This window comes from Nicotiana attenuata, unplaced genomic scaffold (genome assembly GCF_001879085.1).
Source record: "Nicotiana attenuata strain UT unplaced genomic scaffold, NIATTr2, whole genome shotgun sequence".
Classification (NCBI taxonomy): domain Eukaryota; kingdom Viridiplantae; phylum Streptophyta; class Magnoliopsida; order Solanales; family Solanaceae; genus Nicotiana; species Nicotiana attenuata.
Window position 1 is genome coordinate 287,139 of NW_017670329.1, and position 14,229 is coordinate 301,367.

The window sequence follows — 14,229 nt, forward strand, 5'->3', positions numbered from 1 at the left end:
TCATGAAAACATGCCCGAAAGAATCTCTTACCTCATTGCCTTAATTTCTGACCATCAAAACTTCCTTGCTTGGTAGGGTCCGAGCCTGACCTGGAACCATTAGGTGGTTTAGTGAACAAAAACAAAATCTCATGGCCGTGGTTATGTTCGTATTTCTTTAATCTAACATATATAAACATACTGTGGGATTTGCTTCAGGTCCATCGACCTATTAAGTTAAATAAAATTTAGAAGATCAGAAATCAGACAATATTTACTCGGTTTAATATGGTTCTTATAATTTAATATCCCCGATGAATTCGGGCACTTCTTTTTGTTGAGTAAAACAGGGTATTTGATCCGAGTAAAAACATCCAATTGTTTCATATGATTTTTCCCATCAATTTTCCTAGTATTGTCATTACTATTATTGTTATTATTATTGTAATTGTGTCTTATGTGTACTGGGTTATCCTAAAAGTTACCTAACCATATGAGTCCATATCTAACGGATTCCATGTATTATAGCTCCTGGTATATATTGCTTTGACGTATGTATATTTGCCGATTGCAACATAATCCTAACTCCGTTTCCTTTTTCTTTCTTGTGATTTTATTTCTTGTTCCATCTAATAAAAAAGTTCAGCAAGCATTGGTATTAATTGCGTCACCCTTTCAATGAGTTTTATATATCCCTTGTTATTTCGTATAGTATGGGCTGCCTTCACAACTTGACAGTAGAAGCCAAGCAACAGCCAAATATTTTCTTGGATTTAAATTATACACACAACTGACAAAAGACTTTTTATCACTATCAGTGTAGTTAAACTTGTGATAACATATTACCATTTTGCTAGATTACACATTAATAAACTTTCAAGAAGATTTTCCTAAAATATGATCTTGTTTATACCATTAATGCATTTAATATTTAAACCCTATTTCCAATCCTTTTCTGGTAGGTAATTGGTAAACCAAGTGCAGATCACTTTTCACTTTCTCGTCAGTCCAGACCTGGTCCTTGGTTCTATCAGCTATGGAGTCTTCTTCTGGTTCTTCCACGTCCAAATCCAGTAGCTCCCGTTTCATCCTTATCTTCAAAAGCAATCACAATATTTTGGGATAACAATTTGCCTTTAAGATTTAATTAGTCGTTTATTTGTATAATAGGCAATTGATTGTAAGTTATTGTGCAAAGGTCTTGTCACGCCCCGAACCTGGGCCTGGACGTAATACGGCACCCGGTGCCTGACTACATGCAGCCGAGCGAACCAACTGGCTGGCAGAATCAACATGTGATATCATAACATACTGAATGCGGAAGATAAACTAACACATGTTGATATACTGAAAGTCTGGATGATATAAATCAAAGTGCGAAAATGCTAATACGATTCTGAAATATATTTGTAGCCAACATAGCTTAATATGAAAAGCTTGCGACTCTATCTAGCTGTTACTCTAGTCTATGAAGCCTCTAATGAAGTACTGAAAACACCGGCTGTCTGCAGATACTAAAGACTGTAAGGTAATGATAATGCCCCGAAAGAACTGGGGATCAGCAAATAGCTGGTACGAGAATCCTAGCGCTCTGAATCGTCAACCTGTGAATCATTACCTGCATCGTGAGATGCAGGCCCCGGGCAAAAGGGACGTCAGTACATTTGAATTGCACTTGTATGTAAAGCAATTGAAAGAAAGAATTATAAATGTTGAAGCTGAAACTAAGCTGATAATTGAGAATTGAGAATTGATAACTGAATGATAACTATTGAAACTGAAACTGAAATGGTAACTGATAACTGAAATGATAACTGGTAACTGAAATGATAACTGATAACTGATAACTAATAATTGAACTAAACAAAGGAAGTAAGGATATGAATACTCCCTCTTCTGAATGATGAACAACCTGTTTATCTGTATAAGCTACGACCTCGGGCCCAATATATATGTGCACAAGCTACGGCATCAGGCCCAATTATACGTATACATAATTACGACCTCAGGCCCAAAAATTCATAAAGCATAAACTACGGCGTCATGCCCAAACATGCATAAAGCATAAACTACGGCCTCAGGCCCAAGTATGCATAAAGCATATAATCTACGACCTCATGCCCAAATACAGGTGTTCAACATTCAGGAATTGAGAATCATACCGAAATACATGATGCTGAAATATAAAACCATACTGAATTACATGATACATGAATGCTGAATAGAGCTAGATTGAGACATGTATTCATGAACTGATTATGAAAATTGAAACTTCAACTGTTTATGACATGTTGAGTAATCTAGACTGAGACCCGTGGGCATCAAACCCAAGTCTATATTGGTTACGCACTGATTTCACAACGTTTAGAATGAAAGTCATGAACGAGTTACGAAGCTAGAGAATAGAAGTTCTGCAACTATTCAAGGAACTAGGCTTAACTATATTTATGAGGCAATTAACGTGATAAAAGATACATAGTGTAGGGAGAATCATTAACATTCCCAAACATAGAGAGTTAGCCTCACATACCTCAATTTCGCTCCTTAGTGCTACTACAATGATCCCCAATACTAAGAACCTTCAATCTACAATAACAACATCCAATGGAACCAATATTAGTAACAAATTCCATAACTTAAGCCATTTAGGCATATTATCAAACACCTTGTAGGCATAAATCTTTACATCTCATCACCGTATAATTAGTTCATCCAACTACCACCATTCATCAACAGTTTATCCCACCGCCATGATTAACCAATTTATAACTTCCAACATCACATATATGGCCATCCATCCACACCCAACCAACAAAGTTCCATTAAATAATCATCTTTCAATCTCTACAATATTTATGTAATTAAATTGGGAACTTATGGCTTCCAATCACCATATCAAGAGTTCCAATACTTATTCATACTCATATTCCCTTAATAACTTCATACATGTAAGTCTAAGGGCGTAGGATTACCTTTTTGGAAGAAATCTTGCAAAACCCTCCTTTGAGTTCATGAAGAAATCTCTTGAAGATCTAAGTATTTTATGTATAGATTTCATCAATACTAGTGTAGAAATGATAAAATTCACACCAAGATAATAGGGATTGCTTTCCTTGTATATAGGAGGGGTTGGAGGTCTTGAGAGAGTGGAGGAAAACCCTAAAAGTCGTCCAAAAGAAATGGGGGAAGATGGACCCCGAAATTGTGTTTATAAGCCCAGATTTCGGATGCGGCCTCGAATGCTTCGCATCCCCACTTCACTCCTCTCAGCAGCTCGGATGCTGACCTGGATGCTATGGCAGCACTTCACTACCAGCCCCTCTTTTCGGATGCGGCCTCGGATGCTTCGCATCCGCACACTCCTCCGCCAGCCTTTGGTAATTAGGTCATAACTTCTTGTAGGAATGTCCAAATGACGAACGGTTTGAAGCGTTAAAAACTAGACTCAAAGATCTTTCATTTTATAGGTTGTGCATCACATAATACATCTGTAGGTATGCTCGTCCAAAGTGTGGTCTTGTGCGTACTCATTTGGAATTTTAGTCTATCATGTAATTTTCCAACTTGGCTTAGACTTAGGTCTCTCCTTGGACTCCAAATCACTTATGATATGTCTCGTACACTTATTATCATAACCAATCGATAACCATCACATTAATACTCATTTAATGTATCCACGACTGATTCAAATTTACGGGGTGTTACAGGTCCAACTGAAAAAAGGAAAAAAAAAGAAGTCATGCAGATAACATAACAAAAATGGCCGTCTTAAAGCATTTTTTGTTAGTCTTCTAGTAATTTACAGAAATATAGTGTAAGGCAACTGATCACGCCCAACTCTAGTCCTAAAAAGGATAAGCGGTCACTGCAAATATAATCCGGTCTAAAAGTCCGGAGTCAAATCGCACAGAGAACTAAGGCTTAGCTACAGTTGTTCACTATCACCAAGAATACAAACTTGAACAATTCCTAACTTATAGATATTAAGATTCTTGTGTTTAACTGACTAACTAACAAATTAAAATAATAAATTAGCACTAAATATAATACAGGTTGGAGAAAAGATTAAGGAGGTCTAGAGTTATGATTTTCCCAATTGTCGGAATCCTTCCCGCTATGTCTTCTATAATTTCGCCTAAGTATTCTCTACCGATCATGAGCGCTCTGCGTGTTGTAATTCTCTCCCGAGTAATTACGACAATTTACTAGACATACTCTCCCGAGTTACGCTAGCTGGCTTTAGTTACAGCTCACTTAGATCGCACCCAAGGTTTCATTATCCCTAATCCCACCTTTAAACCCTTGGTTATTGATTCCTCACATACGTCGGGAGTGATGTTGTTCAACAACTACCTAAATATGCACTCTCGCCCGAGTAATACATACTAAATAGGCGCAGCTAATTGGGGGGCCCTTCAATCAACCACAAGAATAATATAGTTGAACAAATAGAGAAAATACTACGGCTCAATTATATATAAACATAACACGAATTTATCCTACAAAAGGTTCCATCAAAACCCTAGATAACAAATTAGCTATTCATAATAGTTAGTAAAACTACAATACTAAAAGTCATAACCAACAATGAATAATAGGAAGAGGAAGGAAAAATATACCAAGTAGGGTCGGGCCCAAACAATTATACCTTCTCTTAGCCAAAAAAATACTTTTCCCGGATTTGACTAGCGCGGCCGCGCTCGTGACCACGCTAGTGGCCGTGTATATTAACAAGTGCACTGCCTCAGTCCGCGATCGCGGTTTCGACCGCATTTTTCGCCCTGTTCCGTTTGGAATTTGAAAAACTGTAAAACATGAAAGTTGTAGCCCTTTGAGTTAGCTTTCCAACCATATGTTGTAGAGCCCAAATGGAGTTCTGCGAAAAGAGTTATGTCTATTTTCCTAGACAGTGCGCAATATGCCTACTCGAGTCTTCGTTTGATCTTAACTATCAAAGTTGACCCCTGACACGATCCCGGCTTAATTCCTTGGACTTTTACTCAGACTTCAAAGCTCAAAATCACTTGAATTCATTCCATAACATCTATATAGCTCGGAATCACTCCTACAAGGCATAAAACACACAGTTAGTGCAAAACATTAGCGGTTAAAGCTCAAACTCAATTAAAGCGCAGTAAATTAGAGTGTAATAAACGACTAAAATACGCAATTATAGCCTATCATCAGCTACGTACAATAGACCCTTGTGATCCGCCCCTTTCCCGGACCCCGTACATAGTGGGAGCTTAGTGCACCGGACTGCTCTTTTCTAGTAATTTACAGAAACGCGTGCGAGGTGTTTGGCTAGCATAATCCAATTTCAACTGAAAAAATGCCTAATTAGTTGATGAACTTAGATGATTGGAGGAGAATGTTAACCGATAGAAAATGACATGCCTGATATTTATATGTAGTTAGCGAGAAGAATTAGAAGATATTTAATCTAACTTACAGTATAGATAAAAGATGGATCAGTTCAAGGACTAACTACGTAGAACTAGTCAAAGCTGTAAGATTACAGAATCACGTTAAACGGTTATTACAAGATGAGATGATATATACATACTCGTCCCGCTGAATCTGGACTTTGATACCAGTTGTTGGGCTATACTAGCCCAATTACACTCTTAACATGGTGTGATATTGTCCGCCTTGGTCAAAGCCCGCACGGTTTTCCCCAAAACGCCTCATATCATTAAGAGATCCCTACACCTTATATGTAAACTCCCAATTATGACAACCGAAGCCCGCAACTAGCGTCTTGTTGTGTGCTTGTCGCCCCACCCTATCACTCTGACATCTCCATACTCATCCGGTTGAACGGGGGCTCTGATACCGGCTGTTGGGCTAAACTAGCCAAAAATACTCTTAACATGGTGTAATATTGTTCGCTTGGGGCCAAGTCCGTACGGTTTTCCCTAAAAGGCTCACACCATTAAGAGATATCTCTCCCAATTTTTTCAGCTATCAATGTGGGACTTTATTCGTGCACCCAACCCAAGCGCATCTTCTAAACAAGTGGAAAACCTTAAAAGTTGCAATAATTATACCAGTCTTGAGATTTAGCTGGATTTGCGCACATATCTAAAGATAAGCAAATATATAATCTGCCCATTGTGTAGTCCTATATATATGGCGTTATACAAGGAACCAAGTGGAAAACTAACATGTGTAATAACACAGGCCCCATATTCAAATTCTGCCAACTGTAAACCCAGTTATTCTCTACATAAGTTGAGTAAATTACACTAGTGAATTTAGTTCGATTCAAAATTGTTAACAGTAATTCGTTGAGTTTCAACATCATGAAAGCACCCCATTCCTTACTGACGTTCTACATTACTTCCTGCATCTTAATACTGATCAGTTACGTTGATCAAAAAAGGAGATAAGCAACCCATAAAACATCCAAAATTTGGTGGGCTCCAACACCCATTCCCTCCAAATTCTCAGTTCCCACTAGAAACTGTTAAAAGAAGTAGCGGGAGAGAAGCAAAGTGACAAATTCTCCACACCTTTTCGAAAATCAAGAAATCAGAAACAAGATTGTCCAGTTATTCAGTTGACAAATTGAGAGCACAAAGAAGCAATCCTTTTCCCACGTACCTTCTCTATTTACCAATTCCCAGTTTTTGGCGCATTGCTAATTCCTCTGTTTCTTTCCGTCTATAAATTATTCTTCTTACTTTCAAAGCATCCCAATTTCACACACTTATAGTAAAATGGCGCTCCGTAGATTGTGGAACTTAGGTGTTTTAGGTTTTGTGACATTGATAATATCAGTGTTTGAGTCTCATCGAACATTTGGGTCTAGTATTAGAGGTCCTTTTGGCTTTGTTACTGATGATAATGGCGTGAATGCTGCAGTACCAAGTGGTATGTGCGCCACTTTTGTGACTATTCATGGTTATAAATGCCAGGAATATGAGGTAAATTAATTGCCAATTGATATCAGTCTCTGATCCACTCTGTTTTTGGCCTCAGAGTACACATTAGAATGGCATTGTCCACCAGATTAAACAATGGACTTTAAATGTGTTTCTTCAATTTGGGATTTTCAGGTAACTACTGATGATGGTTACATACTAAGCGTGCATAGAATTCCGGAAGGGCGCGTAGGTGGTGGTGGGCAGAACAGACAGCCAGTTTTATTGCAGCATGGGGTATTGGTGGTAAGCGTGCTCCCTCCGTCTTAAAAATACTCCCTCCGGTCCAAAATAAGTGATTTTTTGGCCTTTTTTTTGTGGTTCAAAATAAGTGATTTTTTCAGATTTCAAGAATATATTAATTATTTTTTTCCTACATTGCCCTTGGAGTAAATAGTGTTGGAGTATGTGTTAGGAGTATTTATGTGAAGAGATAGCAAAGGTTAATATGGTCAATTTCATTGTTAATTAATGCTAAAAGGTGAATTTCTTAATCTGTGTGAAAACAGCTAAAAAATCACTTATTTTGGACCGGAGGGAGTATTGTTTTAGTTTGATTTGGCACAAACTTTATAAAACAAAGTACTTCCTCAGTTTCATGTTATGTGAATCTATTTCCTTTTTGGTTCGTTCCAAAAAGAATGACCCATTTCTAAATTTGGTAACAATTTAGCTTAAACTTACAATTCTACCTTTAATGAGAAGCTTTTATAATCACACAAATACTCTGTGCCTCTTTTTGACTTGTTTAGGACCACAAATTCCAAAAGTCTTTATTTTTTTCTTAAACTACGTGCCCAGTCAAACAGGTTCACATAAATTGGAACGGAGAGAGTAACATATTTGAGGTATGTGGTCTTAAATAAGCCATAACATTTGTGTGACTATAAAACTTTTGAAACTTGTGATCTGAAACATGGCATAGCATTTGTGTGGCTATATATGATTCCTATTAAGGAAGTATTGAAAGATGTCAATCTTTTTGAAATACACTAATAAGAAAACAGTGTCAATCTTTTGGAGACAGAGGGGTAACATAGTATCAAAGCCTTCATCTTTCTAAAAGATATATAATGTCACCTAAATATATCAAAATAAACTAAATGCGGAAGCATAATTCGATCCATAAGTACCAAATGAAATTCTTTAATCTTATGATTATTGAATTTCAAAGAAGGCAACTGTCTCTTATTTAAAAGTGGAATGCTAGAAAATAATCAGATATTCTAGGAAGGAGTATAATTTTTTTAGTTTTTAATTAGAACTTGAAATAAGTCATTTATGTGTAAAAATTGATCCCTTGTACGATGTTAGTTCTTAGGAGTACATTTCTTGTAGGGAATTACTATGACAATTAGCTAAGTTGTGTCAGTTCATCTGTTGAACATAGCGACCAGAGCTTCATCTATTTCCTAATTCCTATTCCTTACTAGGTTTATTTAATGTAGATTTGTGACTGTTGTATCCCCTGTTTCCCCTGGCAGAAATACTGCAATAAAATAATTTCCTAACTATAGCTTAAAGAAGGGCTTATCATAATCTCTTAGGGGTGGTTTGATATGACGTATAAGTAGATATAGTGCTGGTATAAAAATTTAATATCACCTTAATACTTTGTTTGGTTAGCAAACCTAGTATAAGTTATCTCGAAATTAAAATTAGTATCGGGATAACTTATACTTTGTAGGGGGTGGGATAATTAGTGCTAGGATAACTTATACCTTCTTCTTAGAAATTATGCAATTGTCATTTTTAATACAACATACCAGATAGTGAATAAAAAACAATATCAGAATAACTAATCTCAACATAACTAATTACAGCATAAGCCGTATTCAAACCAAACGACCCCTTAGTGAGAGGATTTGAGGTGTGAAAGCTAAAGGATTTTGACCATAAATGGACAAAACAGTAATACTGCGCGTATTTCCTCGTCGTCTATCATTAACTCACTAGATGTACAATTTTCCTAGGTACAATGAGGCTAGCAAAAGGAGACATGGCGGTTGCTTTTTGTAAAATTTAAACATTAAACATTGTTCAATTTTAAACAAATATCTACTAGAAATTCATTGTGATCCGTAATTTTAAGAAGAGGGAAAGATGAATCCCCTTTCTTGTATAATGTATATCACTATTAGAACATAACAGAATTAATGATGTCAACCTGCAGGAACAATAGCTCAATTTTGAGCTCCCTTCACTTCATTCTTATCCCAAAATTAAGATCTTCTTGTTAAGTAAGTAGGTAGTAGCTAGCCGTACGTCTGTACCTTAAGTTTTGCCACGTAATGATGAGGGCACAAAATTCCTCATTTTGTCTTGGACCCAATCCCATAGAATTTATCAAATATAGCAGATACACGGATATGGCCTGGCTTATTGGCCTTTTGCGTAACCTGCTCACAAAACACTGATTTATATGCTTATCCGCATAGGCATATAAATTGCATTGCACAAAAAACTCTCTAAAAAATGCAGAAACAACTATGCAAAAATGCTTGTCACTCTTTATTTAAGGATGTAGCCAGTAGTCAATAAATAGGTAAAAATCATAGGAGACGACGACAACAACAACAACGATCCAATAAAATTTCACTTAGTGGGGGTCTGGGGAGGATAGTGTGTACGCAGACCTTACCCTACCCCGAAGGAGTAGAGAGGCTGTTTCCAAAAGACCCTCGGCTCAAGAAGACAAAAGGAGACAACATCAGTGTTAGATAATTAATTCGTAACCATAGCAGAGATTAAGACACAATTACACAATCAATCTAGAGTTAGAGTCTAAGGAAGCGTACCGTTAAACTCGCTCTCACAGCCCGGAGAACTTGACTGATGGGATGTCTACCGTTACTACGTATTCAAGAGGAAGAATACGCTAGGGTTTTCTAATAGCTAGGGAAAGGGGGGTTGGCCTCTATTTATAAAGAGTGCCTACCCATCACAGGCCAATAGTTTTTTGGGCCTCACTTATCCACACACACAATATTTAATATTAGGCCTTTTATTTATCCACCACTTGGGCCACGTCACTATCCTTTCAGGCTATAACCAATTAACGTAAGTCCAAATTCCAACAATCAGTACCACCACAGAAATCATAGGAAAAATAGCAACAACATGAAAACCATAAGATAGATGTAAAGCAAAAGCGATAGCCAGTAAATAGACCCAGCACTATGAGAAACGAAAGAATAGTAAGACACAACACATAAGAAAATAAAATCATAGGAAACTAGGGTTTAAATCCTAAGAGAAACCAAAAAAAAGAACATTGTGATTTTTTCTCATACTAAATTTTGATGGCAAAATTATCTGACTCATATACCGGTAGAAGATAGTAAATACTCAATTAAATAGTTACTACAGGCAGGCTTTACCTTAAAAGAGGCAAAGCTTATCTCTGAGTAAATAAGCATATTTTAACATTCCAAAACGAATAGTACAAGATTTGGACATGTACGGTTAATATTTCAAATTAAAATGTTTATTGCAGGTGAAGTAAACAAAATTTTGGACATTATTTTGCAGGATGGAGTAACGTGGCTACTAAATTCACCAGAACAATCACTAGCAATGATTTTAGCAGACAGCGGTTTTGATGTTTGGATTGCCAACACCAGAGGAACTAGATTCAGTCGTCGTCATGTGTCTCTTGATCCTAATAATCCGGTATTTCTTTCAATTCCACGTTAATCAATAACATATTTTTAATCCTTTAAATTAATTCTATGGTTTTTAATTGTCATTTCCAATGATAAGAGAGAGATCTTTAAAATATCTTATTTATCAAGATTATGGTATACAGGACTACTGGAATTGGACATGGGATGATCTTGTGGTCCATGACTTACCCACTGTCATTAACCTTGTTTTCAAACAAACTGGACAGAAGACTCACTACGTGGGCCATTCATTGGTAAGTTTAGAACAGAAAGTCAAAAACTAGTTTGAACGAATTAATGTAACAACTCAATTCACTAGTGAATTATCCACTTTATGGACATATGCCTGCATTGTTTTAAAATCGCATCACTCAAAATTGATGTGCTTTCTTAATATATACCGTACCCAATATTTCTAGTATATTTTTATTGATGTAAGATTTGTCTAGAGTGTTACGACTCAGTTCACTGGAAGATTTTCATAAAGGAATTATACTTTCAACTTCTAGGATAGTTTATAGCCACTAATATGATTTGTATTATGAAATTATAGGGGACTTTGATAGCTTTGGCGTCATTCTCAGAAGGAAGACAAATAGACAAGATAAAATCAGCAGCTCTGCTTAGTCCAATTGCTTATTTGAGCCATATGACCACTGCACTCGGTGTAGTTGCAGCCAGATCATTTGTTGGCGAGGTAAAAGTAAAATTAATTAATTAAATCATCTTTTCTAATTGTATTTATCTTTATTGGAATTCATTCAATTAAACTCGATGATACTAATTATTTTATCAATGTCAACAGATCACTACAATATTTGGTATTGCAGAATTTAATCCAACAGGGTAAATCACTTATGACTAGCCAGCTAGTAGTCATTTTTGCTTTTCTTCTCCTCCTTCTTAATTGATAACAATATTTGTTATTTTTCAGTCAGCCTGTATCTATTTTTGTCAAGGCCCTGTGTGCTTACCCTGGAGTAGATTGTTATGACTTCATGACTGCACTTACTGGTAATAAATCTGATTAATTAGACATATTCCTCAATAATTGACAAAGTCATTTGCCTTTGCTACATTTTTTAAAAGCTTAATTAATTACTTTCCTCATGGATATAGGGAAGAACTGCTGTCTAAATGCCTCCACTGTCGATCTTTTCTTGAAGAACGAGCCTCAACCCACATCAACTAAGAACCTTATGCATTTGGCTCAAAGTAAGTCTCTTCTATAATATATGTGTGATCCTAGTGTATCTCGTATGACCAGTGGCGAACTTAAGAATTTCCCCAAGGGTCTTCAAATTTAAAAGAAGTGAAAAAAATTTCCGACAAAAAGGGTATTTAATATGTGTTATATACCTCCAAAACGTAATATTGTACCTATATACATAGTGTAATTTTTTGACGGAGGATGGTCAAGTGACCACCTTTATGACCATGTGGCTTCGCCCATGGGTATGCCAAAATTCATTTTTCATGAGAAAGTCATTTTCTAATATTTACTTGGTCATAAAAACATTTTTCACCAAAAGTAAGTAGATGATTTCCCTTACTGGCGCATGTCATTTTCATATGACTCGCTTGAATTTTAACTTCAAATTACTAATATTATTATGAATTTGACATAGTATTTTTTCTAGAAAATATTTTTTACTTGCCAACCAAACACCAGCTAATATTTCCCAGACTATTTTTACGGAAAATGACTTTCCTTCGTACCAAACATAATTATAAAGCTAAACCATTTTTCTTAATCATGTTGCTACTTAATTATCTTAAACTATCTAATAAAATGCATGCAGCTGTTAGAGATGGAATCCTAAAGAAATATGACTATGGGAGCAGCAACTACAATTTGGCACATTATGGTGAAGCTAAACCTCCACAGTATAATTTGGCAAACATCCCTCGCAACCTTCCCCTCTTTATTAGCTATGGAGGCCAAGATGCACTATCTGATTCTAAAGATGTGGAGACGTTGCTTGATTATCTCAAGTTGCACGATGTGGACAAGTTACACGTTCAATACGTCAAGGAATATGCTCATGCTGATTTCATTATTGGAATCACTGCTAAAGATATTGTCTTTAATCAGATTGTGACCTTCTTCAGAAACCAACATTAAGCTACACAGAGAGAGAGAGAGAGAAAGGAATGATGAAGTTTTTGTATGTATCATAGGTCAATTTGCATGGTCAAGTGTTCAGAAATTAAAAGCATTTTAAAATTGCACGACTGGATCTCCTATTTTCTTAATGAGTGTGTCAAAATCTTGAACGAACGGTGAAAAGGATAGGAAGGAGTAATAAAAACCAACTCCTTCCACGAGACGAGATTGTTGATATTCACTTGAATGTAAATTGTACGGTTAGCTATATGAGCAAAAGACAGGGGCCTAAAGTACCTATGTTTCTGAAAACAAATTAGAAATGGAAATTAAAGTAATTTGACTCATGAGGTATTTAGATGCACGAACAATGACCAATTTAATTATCTTCACTAACTATTTTGACTTTACGCTTAAGGGAATATAAGATTAAACAGACAAAAGATGGTATTTCTGATATCAAAAGGGTCTGGCTTTAATTTGGCTTAAAATATACCAAGTCTTTCTACTAAACCCAAAGTAATATGTCATCGAAATTCTACTCAAAATACTCTTCTTTTGCCTGTAATGATGACACCACCTAATTACGATATGTTTCTCTGGTTTCTAGTAGGGCTGGGCATATATCAGGTAAAACCGATAACCCGAACTGTTAATTGTTTATTGGGTTATCGGTATCGGGTTATTGGGTTAGCGGTTCGGTAACGGGTTTAGAATTTTTTTACTATTAGATTATCGGTTCGGGCCTCGGTTTGCCAATTTTGTTAATGGGTTAATCGATAACCCAATAAGAATTAATAAAATTATGACTTTACCCTTAAGTATATACAAATGCTAGGGCTTCAGTTCATTCTCTCCTATTCTTTCTCAACCCCACTCTTTAGTTGCTTCATCTTCATTCTTCATAGACCTTACTAGTTACTCCTAGCGTAAGCCTTTAGTATACTATATGTGAATTCTTCTCTTTTTTGCTTAACTCCAGTGAATTGTCTTTTCTTTTTTGCTTAACTCTAGATTGAGTTATCTTATCGGGTAAATCGATACCCGAATCGATAATGATCGATAACCGATTAACTGATACCCGATAACCGATATCTTATTGGTTCGGTTATCTGTTTATAAAATTTATAAACCGATAACCGATATGCTAAACCGATAATATTCATAACCAAACCGAACCGACTGATGCCCACCCCTAGTTTCTAGAGAGTAGAGACATTCTATTTCATAAATTATGTGAAATCAATAGCACCTTAGAATCCAAGTCTCCGAAAATGAGTGGACCAACCATAATTAGTTGCTTAGGGCGTCCCCTATCACACTCAACTGGCGCTCATTCTCCTATTTTTGGACAATGAGACACCAAATAATGCGAACATGCAATCAAGCAGATAAAGAATAATAAAGCATTGTTATCATTACATGCTGTGCGCCAACCATAAGACTTGTCAAATAATCCAAGATTGGTTGGTACCAAATCAATAAGATGGCCATCATGTCTGTACGTACAGCTGTTGCACTGTATTTATACCATTACTACTTCTCCTTGGTT

The 14,229-nt window shown here is 36.2% G+C and overlaps 1 protein-coding gene across 1 annotated transcript; it reads left to right on the forward strand.

Moving 5' to 3' along the window:
• Nucleotides 1–6,178: 6,178 nt before the first annotated feature.
• LOC109237952 (triacylglycerol lipase 2-like) lies at nucleotides 6,179–12,802 on the forward strand. The gene is made up of 9 exons (XM_019404348.1): nucleotides 6,179–6,908; nucleotides 7,041–7,151; nucleotides 10,437–10,577; nucleotides 10,714–10,824; nucleotides 11,124–11,267; nucleotides 11,376–11,416; nucleotides 11,505–11,584; nucleotides 11,690–11,785; nucleotides 12,373–12,802. The coding sequence occupies exons 1-9, from the start codon at nucleotides 6,702–6,704 to the stop codon at nucleotides 12,693–12,695; spliced, it is 1,254 nt and encodes a 417-aa protein (XP_019259893.1). The 5' UTR covers nucleotides 6,179–6,701; the 3' UTR covers nucleotides 12,696–12,802.
• Nucleotides 12,803–14,229: the final 1,427 nt, after the last annotated feature.

What these genes read in the sequence shown, in the direction of transcription:
- LOC109237952 (XM_019404348.1), top strand. Translation starts at nt 6,702, where the DNA reads ATGGCGCTCCGTAGATTGTGGAACTTAGGTGTTTTAGGTTTTGTGACA. An exon ending in TGCAGCATGGGGTATTGGTG is followed by an intron (nt 7,152 to 10,436) that starts GTAAGCGTGCTC and finishes ATTATTTTGCAG; the next exon opens with GATGGAGTAACGTGGCTACT. An exon ending in CCAGATCATTTGTTGGCGAG is followed by an intron (nt 11,268 to 11,375) that starts GTAAAAGTAAAA and finishes CAATGTCAACAG; the next exon opens with ATCACTACAATATTTGGTAT.